At 37.6% G+C, this 15581-nt stretch overlaps 1 protein-coding gene across 2 annotated transcripts in view; it reads right to left on the bottom strand.

Moving 5' to 3' along the window:
* Positions 1-15581, bottom strand: part of MAN1A2 (mannosidase alpha class 1A member 2) — a 129860-nt gene that overhangs the window by 66815 nt on the left and 47464 nt on the right. For both annotated transcript variants that reach the window (XM_021549098.3, XM_021549099.3), the window contains exon 4: positions 2278-2396. In XM_021549098.3, the coding sequence (XP_021404773.1) occupies positions 2278-2396 (119 nt within the window). The remainder of the gene's footprint in view (positions 1-2277; positions 2397-15581) is intronic.

Consider the following 15581-nt stretch of genomic DNA (forward strand, 5'->3'; position numbering starts at 1 on the left):
CCACATGCAAGGCTCTGTACTGTTGCAGTCTCTAGATCCAAACTGAAATGCTCGTGCACATCTTTGTGACACCAAATGACAATCCCAGTTACAGCTTCAACCAATTTTATTAAAATCAGATTAGTTTTTCTCCTGCCTTTTAACCATTTTATCACCACAAAGTGCAATTACAGTAATATGGGGCTGGTGGGAAAAAAGGCAAGGACTGCACATTTCTATAATTCAGCATCTTCTCTCTTATGCTTCAGTACAGCACCGAACCTTCTAGGTTTAAAAGATAAAGCAAAATAGTAATTAGAGAATTCCCAGAAAGCACTTTTTTTAACCTAAATTACTAAATTTAAATTCAGAGCTCTATCTTAACATAATTTTTGTCTTGGAATAGCCTTTATATTATAACAAGTAGTACTGCAGGACCACTGAGAAATTCAAGAGAATAAACGATTTTATTGCCTTCTTCCACATTATTATCCTTAGGTTAAATTCAACAGTATCTTTTGACTCATTTAACCCACAAAAAATTAAGAGGAACCAGATAGTTTTAACAACTGACTCCCTCTGTGCCCCATTCAGCTAATTTTCCACATACACTCCATCTGTCTCCCCCATAAACTTCTCTTCAACCTATTAGACACAGAAATGTAGTTTTATTAAGAGATTTTGAGATCAGCAAGACTTTTCCTTTTATCCAGAAAAGTCACTACAACGTGCACTGAACAAGCTGACTCACCAATCTGCACACAGCTGAACTGACATTTACAGGTACATCTTTCCTTTTGTGCAATTTCTACGGCACCTGCAGTGCTTGGATCAAAACTAAATTCATTTTGCACATATTACATATTTCAAAAAGATTATGTGAATAAAAATTTCTTCAAACAGCACTGATTAAAACTTTGAAGTTTGAAATACTCCCTAATGTTTTAATAAAAGGCTTTTCACATAAAGGTGATACAAGAAAAATAACACCAATGCAGGATGATTCCACTTAATACCTATTAAAGTCATAAATCACACATGCAGTGGGACAGTGTAAAGCCAATGACTTCCATGTCCCAGTAGAAGAATCCAAGAGGATAAAATTTATGTATTTATTTATAAACTCCAAACTATATCAGGAAACTACTCAAGTTTGGTGTATACACAAGACAACTAATTAACCTTCAAAAATGGATTTTGATACATAGGAAGATGTAACTGAACCCCAGAGGGTCATGTAAATTTCTTCCATCCAAATCCTAGATTAATATTGCAAATTTATATTGAAATTGCCTAAGATCAGACAAAAGCTATGGAAGCAATTTAGTTCACCCTCATAATGGTATCATTATCTCTACACTGTCTCTGATATATTTAGGATCTTCTGTTTTAGACTGAATAATTAGCTGGCACTAACTGAAATAGCAGAGTAAAATTTCTTTGATGTTTGCCAGACAGTCAAGGTATAGATCAAAAGGAAAAAGCCCAAACAAATAATTTTTGAAAAGTAGGTTAAAATATAGAAACAACAGTAAGCATTTGCTGAATTCAGAGTGTACAACTATATTTTATTATTTGCATTTATGAATGAAAAATTACTTTTGGAACCACAGGGCAAATCCAAGGACTGAAATACAAATTCCATCACAGAGTCTGTGACAGTCCCAAAATTAGTATTAAGTACACTAATCAATAAGACTAAAATAGAGCCATTTCTTCCACTTAATGCTTCTATTTAATGATTCTCAAGAATTTCAGATGCTACATGACCAACTGGGAAATTCTAGTGATAGATGTGTCAACAGATGAAGAGCCTGTAGGAAAACTCAAGAATTCAAGTGACATATTTTGTGTTAAAACTCTTAAGAAATAGAAGAAGAGATTGTATTCTTAAGTAATTCATACACTGTAGTTTGGGGGGAAATTGTCTTTCATAGCTCAGCTATTTGTAACAACTATCAGCCAAAAAAACTTATCTTTTTGTCTTCATTTCTGAGGCCTGGTTGTTTCTCACAAAACACTTCCCCTTACTTCCATTATCTAGTTATAATTTGTACTTTGAAAGTACAATATATAGGTATATCTCTACTTACAATCATAACTGTGAAAAGGTCAGGCATTTTTTTTTTTCTAATACAAAGTTAGACACACAGAGAATGTCACATTCGTAACAAGTTTACATCTGACACTTTGATCTGTAATTTTTATTAAGTTTCACTTGAAAGACCTCTTCTGGCTCTTCCCAAGATGAACACCTTGAAAAGGACTAGAGAAATATTAAGAGCAGGCTCTACTCACCACACTGAAATCAAGATTTTTGTCAATCCATTCTTGTCCTTCTCTGAATTCATCATGAAGGCCCATGATATAAAGAGTATCCAATGCATCTACTATGGTAGCACCCATTTGTGAGTTTCCTACATGCAAGAAAAGAAGGGTTTCTATTACAAGTGACTATTTCACTACTTCTCCTAAACATCACAAACATGAGAAAATAACCCAAGCAGTAGCAAAGTTACTACAACAGTGTCAGCACAAAGAATTATCAAAATGAGCAAGGAATTATCAGGTACATAAGAGGATTCCCACTTCTCTCTCAAAGTATCAATCCTCTGGCACAGTTTGGCTCCTGGGGAAAAAAGAACACTAAAGGACAGAAAGACATAAAACCCCACAATTAACCAAAGGACAGAAAGACATGCAGCTTCAAAAAGCTACTAGGAATTCTAGGACAGAAGCATTAGGGAAAAAAAAAAAAAAAAAAAAGCAAAGCATATGCAAGATAAAGCAATCAGTACTTGCAGTAATGCCTTGCATTTCCCAACATTTAGGTCTGAAATATTCAAAGTTTCCCAATTATGGATGCTAGCTAATGATTGAAAAGCACGGACTGATGAGCAGGGAAGCGTTGGCCTGGCGTGACCGCCAGAGCCGCAGTCCCAAGATGTTCCCCTGGGCGTCTGCAGGGACGCAGCCATGAGCGCTAATGGATTTCTCAACTGTCACCACTTCAAGTGGAGCATTGAAAGCCAAATAAAAATCAATGGTGCTTTAAGCTAAAATGCCATTCACTTGAAACAGCAGCAATTTAGAGCTGATTGATGAGTGACTCATTGGTCTGTGCAAGGATGAGGAGATGGTGAGCCATGGCCCATGATAGCCCTGGTCTCCCTAGGCCATCCTGACCCAAGCTGCTGCCCTCAGTAGGCACGGATCTTGGTTTCTAGAGGAAACCAAAATTATCATGAGTTATCTGTTTTCATGGAGTGTTTAAAACTTCCTGCACACCAACAAAGTAGCCAAATTTCACTGTTCATACCTGTAATCTATAAACCAGCACACTCTGGTTTATAAATTCCAGTAAACTGATGAGCAATTTAATGACGCTAGCGTCGAACAAGTCCATTTTAGTGTTCTTTTAATGTGCTTTCTACCCATAATGGGAACCTCTACAGCACAGTGTTCGTGTGTGGTAGTTTTTATTCATCCATTTCTGACTTTCACATGGTTAGTGCTGTATTTTTTCTCCTCAAACATAACAGTAACTGAATGAATCCATCACTGCCACTGTGTTTCTTTCACACACTTAAATTACTGAGATGTAAGCTTAATTCCATTTTCAGGGACTTCTTTCCCCAGATAATAAAAATTAAACACAACAGTATCCGTGACAATGTAACCACCAACTAATTTTTAAATAATAGTCATGCATTGCTTTTAATTAATTGCAATTAGATTTGGAAAGCCTGAAGTTGGCGGTGTTTGTTAAGAAAATTCAAGTACAGATTGGGGCATGCTACCTTTTGCAAGATTAATTAAAAGACAAATCCTTTGACAAACTGTCCACCAGCCATACCTATAACTCTCAGGAAATTAATTCACTGTGGTGCTCAAGCACTGTAAGGTTTAATGCCTTCAGCCAAATGACAAATTCCACTGCTTATGCTAAAGTGGAGGTTGCTTTGAGCAGAGCCAGAGCACTGCACTTAGCACCTTCTCAAAAGCATAATGTGACAGTTATCTAATTTATCACTTCAAAAATATGCAAATAAGGCCATGACACAAGGACTACCTTCAGTACCAGCTGACAAAGTATTTTTTTAACATAAAGTCGGAATGTGTTATACAGCTTCCACAACACACTCAAAGTAATTTCTGTTCCTTTATTTAAGCCACATTGATAAAATTTCCAAATACACACAGTGTTTGAACAAATAGGATACATAAGTCTTGGGAAATCCTGGAAGTTCCTTGTGCAATAGCTTCAAAAAATAAAACTTTCCAACTTAAACACAGTGGTAATCAGTTCAGTAAGCTCTTATATTCTTCAACTTGCAAGGGATGTGGAAAACACGTAGCATGGAAATGGAACTGGTGTGTCATTGTCTGCCACCCTACCTCCCCACACTGTTCCAAAGAACTTCAGACACCACAAATCTTCCACAGTTTTCTAGATCTCAGAACTATATTCCAGTGTCAACAACATGGGAGAGCAATATGTTGGGGGCAAGAAAGCCTACTTGCCATATGTCAATAAACTATCTTTGAAAAAACAAATTTAAACAACCTTTATCACAGAGTTCTCTCTGCACTGAACCCAAAAGGGCCACGGAAATTAAAAAGCACATAATTCTTGCCATCTCACAAATCTAATAGATGAATTCAGAGAGAACAGAACAGAGCTCTCTCCAGAGATGATCAAAGGTGTTCAAAATTTCCCCAGTGCATCCCATAATGACTGAACAGTATGACTTCACCAAATACATACAAGAAATTTGCTTTCACTATCACCATGTTAAAAGTGAGCCCTCAACCCCATATACAAAGATCTCACCTAAACCAGTGGTCCCCAAAAGGGATTGCCTACAACCCATTTCACACCAGATCCTTTGGCACTGTTTGCAGCCACAGAAACAAATGCAGCCAATAAAACCAGCTTGTTCAGCACTTTTTGTCCTTAAGAGTCAATAAAAGGCATAGGCTCTGAGATTTTTGTCTGGGCCATACTCTATTACTTTGTTCAAGCCCTCCTTCCAGCTGTCGTTACACTCTTTTCTTTCACCTTTTATGTTTATCTTTTCTAGAACCACGAATGTCCAACAAAACATTACTGAGAAAAACCCCTTCTGATGGGTACCTGTTTTTGAGGCACAAATCAGTGTGGTTATTGTTTCTGGACTCCACGTGAGAGCCCAACTATTTTTTTATCCCAATCTCCTAAGGATCCCAACCTATAATAAATTATTTTTCTTTTTTCATATAAGCAGACTATTTCAACCAAATTTGAGTTATTTCTCTTTTTTCCTACACATGAGTACTTCTTCCTTGAGGCAGACTCAGAAGAACAATCTTTGCATTTTCAAATCCTTTTGGCTGAATATGTTTCCAAAAGGTCAAGGGATAACAAGTCAAAATTTTGCAACAGACTGTCTACCCAGTCTTCTTCCTTTAGTGTCAATCAGGCAGCAGGAAGCAAGCTAATTCCCTCCTCATGGACAGTGAGGTGGAAAAGTCCAAAATGCAGAATTCACACTCAGAAGTCTTGTACCTAAAAGAATATAGGGCAGAACTGAACACAATGAAACACTGAGGACAGTATACATTTAAAACCTTGGCTGCTCTATACTGCAAGACAGGTACAACTTAAAACCATTTGTGAGCTACATGATGTTTGGTCAGAGAGTAAAATTAGCTCTCAGCTTCTTTCTTCAAGAGTATGTAGAAAGGATGTCATTCTTAATTTGTTCTTAAGTAAGAGCTTCCACTGAATTTTTCAGTATCTACAGCTTGACCAAAACAAGCAGTGACATTTTATTAGCTGTTTTCATCTTAAAATGTACTGCACTTCCAGGAAGGCATTGACCAAAAACTGAAGAAGGAAGAAACAGCAAGTGTTCCAATCACTAACCTGCACTAGGGTTACATGTGCTGCTATAGGTAAAGCAGAAATGGATAAGCAGTGGTGCTACCCCTTACTGATGCTGATAGAAACCATTCATCTGAAGTCACAAAGTGAAATAATTTTCCATTCATAATAGAGAGTGTTCTTTTTTTTCCTTTCACAGACATACCAAGATCCATAAATTTTAGATCAAAAGGACAAGAGGATAACCTTCCTGGAATTAAACAGCAGAAGGTATCATTTGAAGTGCCATAAAGTAACCCTAAATGATGAGATAACAGTTTATAGTATACACTTCTTGCTGCCACCTCAAGCAGTCTATTACTGCTCCATATATAGAAGGAGCAGATGTCTCATTGTGGTGAAAAAAGCCTATAAAACAATTACACTATAATAGAAAATAACACTTCTGGTAGCTGAAAGGCACTCCTCCCAGAGTCTGCCTCTGTTCAATACAAAGGCTCAGCTAGTCATGTCACATAAGATAATAACCAATTCCAAAAAAGGCTCAGTTTTACAAACGTCAGATTAGGAAGTTTCCTCTCCATATAATTATAGTTCTAGTTGATTGAGCTCCAAATTTAATGAAGTTTGCCTAATGAATGCAATGCCCATTCTTCTAAATAAAACAGAACATCCATCATGAGCTAATGGAAAGAATTTAGCAATGAAATAGCTGAACTATTAAGAAAATCATCCACACTGTCATTAAGCAAAAGTATTATTCTAAAGGACTGCAAAATGGTAATTCAGATTTCTAGTTAGGTAGATTTCAGTTTCCTGAGATAAGTCAAATAATTCCTTCACTTGATACTACATAGATCTACAGTTTGAAATGTCTAGCAAATCTAGCAAATTTACTAAGTGTAAATATCAGGGCCTCTAAAAGAAAAATGGTCTTCTTATCTGGAATTCTTTCAGTATGCCAAAGCACTAGATGAGGAACTGGCTTATTAGTGCCATTTGAAAGTCTCACAAGAGACTATCAAAGTACAAGGGAGACAGATTGCTGTCAAGTGTTCCACAACAAAAGAAATATGAAGAAAATAAATGCCCCGTTTTCATTATACCATAAGAAAAAGTGTAGAGATTTAGCACATCTGATACCAGATCAGGGCTGCTTTGTGTATTTATTATGTGGAAGCAGAAGAGACTAAAAGCAGTGAGGTACTAGAGAAAATATATTAATAGATCAACTATGTAGGGATCAATTATGAAGAGAAAATACTAAAGTTATAAGACATAGACAAGTTCAGTAAGAAACAAGATGACAAAACTCTGCACCAAAAAACTGAAGTCATGCACTGAGCTGAAAGGTAATCATCAAATAGGTGCTTCACAGAAACTCTGATTATTTAACATCTCACCCATACCTCCTCATTACTTCAACATGTATACACCACACACAAATCTCCTGAAAAGCACTTCCATAGGGGCTGTCATTGGCCCAAGTGGAGGGTTGAGCAGGGATACTGAGTCTGCATGAAAGTGAGTTAATTTTCGTCAGCTTGTATGGTGCTGTGGGGTTTGGATGTGTGACTAAACCAGTGTTGGAAACACCAGAATTTTGAGTATTGCTGAGCAGTGCTTGCACAGCATCAAGGCTTTCTCTTTCCTGCCCCCCTTCACACCCACAGTGAGTAAGCCAGGAGAAGGCATAAGGTTGGAGAGAGAATTTCCTTCTTACCCTTTTTCCCTCTGCCTGTGCTCCAACACCTCTGTGCCACAAGTGTGCGAGTGTCTTACAACACTCTTGGCATTTACCCAGGGACTTGCTAGAGGAGTAACAAACCTGAAAGAAATCCAGCCTACTCATATGGATCTCTCATTACCAAAATGTACACTGCTGCTACGAAGTCAATGAAAGCAGCCTAAGTGGAAAACTACTGAGGTCACTCTGCTTCCAAGGAAGTCATATAAATAGGCCTAATAGACGCATGCAACCATTCCTACACTTCCACCTCAAGCAGAGACTGAGAAGGAAGCATTTTATTTTTCCTCAGAAAAGACAGCAGATGACATGTCCAGAGTAGGATGCTCATCAGTCCATTTATAGTCAAGGTAGGGTTTTCATAGTTCCCAAACCAGTGACAAAATTACACAGGAATCTAATAAGGACTCTTACTCTCCTTTGCAAAGACAGCCTGCAGACATCAGCAGCAGCTAGAGTTTGAAGAAAGCTAAGGGAATTTACAAGATCGAGGAAGAACAAGAAGTTGGATACAACAAAAGCATTTGGGCCATTACTGAAGACAACTGTCTCTGACAACACCACACAAACAGCAAGTATCTCTGTGTTAAGACACCCCTGCAATCAAAATAAATTATTTTATACTCTAGTGTGGGAATCCAGAGCTTCCCTCTGGCTGCCTTGGAAGGCCTGGGACCCTGGCAGGGGGTTAGGAACCCCCCTGGACAGAGCCCCCAGAGACACTGTCTCTGATCTCTGTCCATGGAAAAGAGTTTTCAATCTTACAGGATGAACTACAAGCTCTGAGTGTTTGATATAAATGATAATTAAGTGTAGCACGGGTGCAAAAGTAAAATTTTAGAATTCTAGATTAGGGGTTCAAAGGGGGCAAGATGGAGGAAATTGGGTGTGTCTCATCCTTTTTCTTCTTCTTCATGCCCTCCATGTTTCATCAGGATCACTGTAGTGTTGGCATTTTTCTATTGGTTTAGGCTAGGAACACACTGTTCAACAGAGATGACAGATATTGGCACATTATTTTAAATACAGCACAGGTAGTTTCTGGTATTTAATGTTTGTAACATCCCACTGAGGGCAGAGCCCCACACACTGCCCTGCAGGACAGACCTGCGGCAGGGCAGCAGAACATGTTAGAGATAAGCAAGAATAAACAACTTTGAAAACCAGCACAGATGAATTATGACTTCTTCTTTGGCAACGGGGCAGAAAGACAGAAACTTTCTACATTCTCGAAATCATCAATACCTCAGATTCCAACACTCTAGAAAGCAGACTTATCTTCCTAAGCAATAAAAAGCTGGAATCCATAGTTAGTTATGTGCAAAGACTAGAGATCTAGATGCAAGAAAATAGCTTTCACTCCTGAAACAGCTTCCCATGGCCAATGGGATGATCATACTGATTGACAGAACCATAAGATACAAACAGAAATAGTGCCAGAAATAGTATTGGTCTTAGCCTCTCTCACATCTGATTCTTTTTTTTGCAGGGCCCTGGACAGACATCACTTAGTGAAAGCTGAACCTATTCCTGCTGGTGCAGAACATGCTGGATTGCTGCTGTAGCTACTTGGAGATGAAAGCAGGATCAGCTTGCAAAAGGAATGTAAGAGGACCAATGCCTCAGGGACAATTTACTGTAATTTCTAAGATAAATTTCCACTAAAGCAGGCAACCTCAGCTTCAGACTGGCCCAGCACTGCTGACAGAGCAACCCAATAGTGGGGTGTACACAAGCATAGAGCAGATCCTCCCTTTTCCACCACAGTGATTCCAAAAACAAAAGAGGAGATGTAAAGCCTCCCCAAGGAGAAATATATACTCTCTCACATTCTGAAGGTAAAAGTCTAGTTATTTTTCACATAGGCAATTGTTTTAGTTCCCAGTAAGTGAGTTAAAATGCTTGATAAACTCAGCCTGATATTAAATACAGAGTTATTACAATCCTAAGAAAATAAATATTTTTGTTATTGTTATTCCTGTCTGTCCAGATTCATAACGCCTGAAAAATACATACTGGGCAAGACTGCACTATATATTAGAAAATATAACAATTTCTATTAGAAAATATTTAAATAATTCTAATTTTCAGACTGTAGCAACAGGATTTCTTGATGTGACAGACAATTAGAGACATGGTATGAAAATATGTAAAATGAAAATTAAAAGCAAACAATTATCAACCGTTTTCTGTATCTCTAATGAGGGTCTGGCAATAAAGCTGCCACTACTGAAGCGTGCCACTTGCAAAATATCTTAATGACTCACAAGGAACAAGATAATGTTTAAGAAAATTAATTAAACTTTCGAACAAGAGAGTTTAATTTCACTGAGAAAACAAGTGCTTCAAAATTAGTCAATGAAACTATACATTTCATAGAAAACTGCAGTATATGATTTCAGCTCAGTCATAAAATGAAATTAATAAGCCTGTAAGTATCCATGAAGAAACCAATTGCCTTTAACATTTTAGACTAATTAAAAAAGCAGAACAAAAAAATAAGCATGTTGATTACTTAGTTCTGTTAAATTGCTGATAATAGACAAGATGAAAAGGAGGTCTTAACGTTTTGTACCAGACAATAGAGTACTTTAGCATATAAATAACATTAAATTATCAATTTTAATGCTTTCCTTAATTTCACAACCAAGGAAATCATAGGAGTAGAACACTGAATTGTAAGCTAGACTTTGAACCTATTAAAAACTGGACCTGCTGGTATTTGTTAATAATCAACAAACTGCTACCTGAATACCTATGCTCTTAAGACACAAATTTTAAAACTTTGTCTAAGAATCTATACTGCAATAAACCTTCCTCTTGACTGCTCTTCACCTGATGGCTTTATTTTGCTCTCTAAATCTTACATGGCCTTTCAATTTAATTCAAAATTCATGCAAGCAAGAGCTGAATGCAGTCCCTCTAGTACAAAGCCTGATTATCCTCAGACCATTTCAACTTTCTACATTTCTATCCAATTTCCTCCATATTTTTTCTTTTTTATTTTTAAGCACAAAGACCAAACTAAATTACTGTACACAGGAGGAGGACTGTATGCAGACCATAATATAGATTAATGCTGGAACTATGATCTGAATTAGTGGAAGGTTAAGACCTAGTGATAACTGAGAAGCCACAATGTCAGGAGAGAAAGGTTAGGATGAATTTCAGAGTAGGAAAGGAAGGAGGGAGAGAAGATGGCATTGAGTACAAAGGAGGCCATGGAAGCATATCAGAAAGAAAACAAGAATAATGTGTGGAAAATTAGTGGTGACAGCAAATCTGCTGCACCCACAAAGCAATCAAAATTAACCAAAAAATACAGATCTGAAATAAGCCCATTTTAAGAAAACAAGAAGTGGAAAACTGAAGGGAAAAGTATTTGTGAATGATGGCCTGGAAGTATGAAGAGCCTAAACACTTGCAGCAATCAGTTAAAAACCACAGCAAGCAAGATTTGAGAGTAAATAAGAGAACAAGATGTTATCTGGACTTTAGTACAGTTGTGTGACCTGATGTATGAAGCAAGCTAAGTACAGATTTTCCAAGACAAGATACAATCTCTCACAGATAATTGTAAGCTAAATTACTTGGTCAGCTAGGCAGTAGGGAAAGGCATATATATTAAAAAAAAACACCTAAGAGCCATCATGGCACACAACTTTTCTACTTTATATTTGGGCCACTCCTGCACACTTTGGTCCAAACCACATTCTAAATTTTCTTTGGGAGAGATAAGAGGAGCTGATTTTCAGTGGGATAGCCACAGAACTTCACCAGACAGGCGCAAAACTTGAGTGAACGGTATCAGTGTATCAGACACGAGCACAGCGCTCCACTCACACGGTTAAATTCCCAAATTCCGGCTGCCTCATGCATCTGCTGCCTTCTGACCACAGCAAAGCCCACCCACACCTGACTCCCTCACCGTGCACATGCCCATGGACTTGTCCTCAGCAGATTTAGTTTTAGAGCTCAGAATGCTAATTCTTACTCAGATGTCATGTCTGTTCATATTTTAACACTGTCCAAAACAAGAGTGCATAGCCTCCTGTTAATTTCCTTATTATACCTTCTGCTCACAATTCCAAAGGATAGGAAAAAAGTTTAAATTCATGAATAGCATTGCCACAACCTAAATAATTCACAAATCAAAATAAATGTTAAGTCCAAAGATTTCCAACAGGAAACAATTTTTTTTTCCACTGAGGAAACCATCTGGTTTATACAAGAAAAACATGAGAGAATGCTGTTGGGAAGAATCAAAATTCTGAGTCTAAGCCTCAGCCCTTAAGTCTAGTATGACTTAATTTTTACATTTCCATTTCATGCAGATGTTTACCTCACTATCCTATAGGGCAGGTTACAGAAATTAGGTGTGTTTATCTAATTTCACTTTGCATTTGTGCATCTTTTTTTTTTTTTTTGTTTTGTGGGATTTTCTGGATAAAGCAGAATTTTCAATCTTCTGAATAGGATTTAACATAATTGTTTCAGACACTTTAAAAAGTCACTGAGTACACCTGCCCTAATTGTCTTGTACATGAAGTAATACAAACTGTGTGAGAAGAATTCAGTAGGAATATTGTATTATTAAAAAGAACAAGACAACAGCTGCTCATGGTGAATTTTCCTGATATGCATAGGCACACTTGTGACAATTTGATGAAATATCAGTGACATTCAAAAAACATTCTTAGCTAAGCTGTTGTTTTTATCTACAGCACCAGTGCTGCAAAACACTTAAGAGGGAACACACAGACAGATTGTATCCTGTCTGCACAAATTTGCAAGTTTCAGAGAACAACTATATTCTAAGCATGATATGCGCTGCATTGAAGCAAAAGAGTGCTAACAAATTACTATTTGCCCAATTGGCAGCATCAATCAGAAGACAGCTGTAAATGAGATAAACAAAGGAGAAGTCAGAAATTTTGTAGAGGGAAGTCTTGTCTTAGCATCAATGTTAAAATCATTTTAAGAAGTGAACTTGCATACACAGAAGGGATTTGAGACCACCCCTTAACAAAAACTCCTAAGAAAACTGACCTGCCACAGGGTAAAAGAAAATTGATCTCATGCAGATGAATAATGGTTTAAAAGGTAGGTAATGGGATATAGGTAAACAACCACCAGTGTGAGGTAAAATCACCAGTGGGATCCTACTGAGATGATTGATCGGGCAAAAGCTTAAATATTAAATAAGTAAAAGTATTTATAACATTAGATTTATAAAATGTATCACTGGATACAGTGGATGGGGATTTCCCAAAAGGAATGCTACTGCAGAAAAGCTACCCTGTACTGTGGCTGTAGACTCAACAAGGAGCCTAAAAGACACAGAATACAATTATTAGGAAAGGAACAGCAAACAAAACAGAAAATGGAACAAAGTTTTAGTCTTTCTCTCAAAGACCAAAAAAGATTCCAAAACCACCACCTTGAAAATATAAAAAGAAAGAAGATAACACACCAGGTAGGGAAAAAATGTAAGTAAAAGAAATGAATTTACAGGCTAAGACCCTCTATGCAGAACAGGGGTACTACTGAGGGCATATGCAGTTCTACAAACTCATGAATGGCAAGCAAGAAATGAAAAATGGATTTTTTTTTTTCCAACACCAAAAGTAGTAATCCAGGACAGCGAGCAGACTTCAAAACAAAAAGGTTTTCTACACAATATCAGATCAAACTATGAAACCACTTGTAATGGGTTCTGTTGCTCTTAATGTTGCCCAGACTCCAAAGCAGTTTGGACAAAATCAAGGAAAAATAAACTAGAAGCAATTAAATAAAACTTGCTGCCTCTGACCACAGAAGCACTAGCACTACACAACCTTCTGTAAGGTTGTGGATACTCTGAGACAAGCTCACTATGAGTTTTTCCTGCTTTCACATGTCTTCCCTAGGTACATGCTGTGAGCAATTTTTGAAGACTGAGTAATGATCATGTTTGATCTGTCATCTGACCTGAAGGAACATTTCTTGTGATATTAGAACACTGTTCTAGTTTCAAATAAAGCCAGCAGTTCAAGAGTTATGCTCTTTCTCAAAATTTTCTCTTTCCAAAATTTGTCTTACTGGTCAAAAAAATACACATTCAATGTACATATAAAATTCAACATTATCTTGCTGTAATCACTCATTATGGACTTTGCAGAGGACATAGATGCACAGGCCTGTCTTAAGGCCATTTCCATTTATTTTAAAATTGACTTGAACCTGAAATACAGAGATTAGGTTGAAATTTGCATTGTGAAATTACCTCTCTTCCCTAGTTAGCATGAATGGATTTTCTTTCCCCTTCCATTTGCCACAGAAAAAGGCAATAATAAGTAAATTACTTGTGCATGTACAGTTAAAAGATAAGAATTACTGCTCACTAAGGAGGCTTTTGTTTATCAAGATAACATATAGTCAAGAACATCTTTCTTTACATATACCTCACATTCCCTTTTTGTGCTCATTTATCCTCTACATGGATTCAGAGGCTGACCACATGCACAGAAGAAGGATGTTGAGCAGGAGCTGTGTTTTACATCTGTTATTTTATTAGAATTTTACAGTGAGAAGACACCAGAAGTTTTCCACCATATTTTTAAGAGGTCATTCCATTGTCTTTAAAGCATATAATCTATTTTCTTTCCAGTACAAGTGTTTGTCTCCAACAAACAGGTATTTTGCCAGCTAAAAACCAAACAAATGAACAAACCAAAAAATACAAAAGGCTTACTAAATCAGACACCCTTGACACTCAATTAATGTGAACTCTGAAAGTAAATTACAACTAATCAGGTGACAGCATATGGTAGTGTCAGAGCAGCTCAAGGCAGCCCAGTAACTGCTACAAGGACAGATAACAAAAATGTCTCATAAACTAAAGAATTTCCAAGGGTACGTAATAATAAAAAATCTGTTATGTTTTCTTGCAGTGCTTAGAAGAAATATTCCATCCCTCTCACTTCAGGAACCACGAAGTGGAGAAAGAAATCACATTGCTCTCCCAAGCTATACTGTACTTGTCAAAGGTATTGGAAAAGCAGGCTCCTGTGCCTGACTCAGCTCCTTTTTGCAACAGCCTCCCATCTTTGCAGTGTGACAGATGCATTTTCTTTGGGAGTTTTGCTGCTCCTGCTCCCTGGCACAGGGAGAAATGCACTGTCAGATCTCCATTGCTTAGCAACACGAGGAGCAGCCGCAGGAGCTTCCTACACTGCTGCAGCACCGGGCAGTCACCTCAGCAACTTTGTCCCTTGTCACGGGGGTTCATCAGTGGCACTGGCAGCAAAAGGCTAAGGCTGGACATGCTCAATGATGTGGTACAAACCAAGGAGTCCACTGGTATATCAGGGAATACTCAGCACATGAGCTGCCCCACCTGAATCCTCGAGTTATTCCCTTGGACATATAGTGGTCACCAATGACACTTAAAATGCCAGACAAAAATTCCTCATAAAAGAGAGGACAGATTTATTTGGACAAGTTTTAAGGAAGAGATAAGGCACTGCACTGAAGCCTTGCAGCTCCACCAGGTGCCACAAATGCAACCACAATGTGACTTCACTGACAATTCTCTCTTCCCCCCTAGAAGGATCCCAAGAGAGAGCTGGCAGGCAGCTGAGGTTAAATTGACTGTTTGCGTGGCATGTGAGAGAACAGGAGAGGCATGAAAGCACTATCAATGCATGAGACAGCTCTAGTGTGACAAAATACAAAATAATGACTTTATTAAATCTTTGTGCATGAGAATAGGCACATGTATATGCAAGCATCTACAACTTTTAAACTTTTAAAACTTTTTATCATTATTGAAATCTTTCCACATCCTTCAAGACATATCTAGACATGTAAGTGTCTATGGATTATGTGTATTCCTGGATCATCTTCATATAAAGCAGCTCATCTCTAGACAGAATACATCCAAATGCAAGGTCTAGAAGTGCACTGATAGCAATATGGGAAGTTTTCAATTTTGCAAGAGTTGTATCA

The sequence above is a fragment of the Lonchura striata genome, chromosome 2 (genome assembly GCF_046129695.1).
Source record: "Lonchura striata isolate bLonStr1 chromosome 2, bLonStr1.mat, whole genome shotgun sequence".
NCBI lineage: Eukaryota > Metazoa > Chordata > Aves > Passeriformes > Estrildidae > Lonchura > Lonchura striata.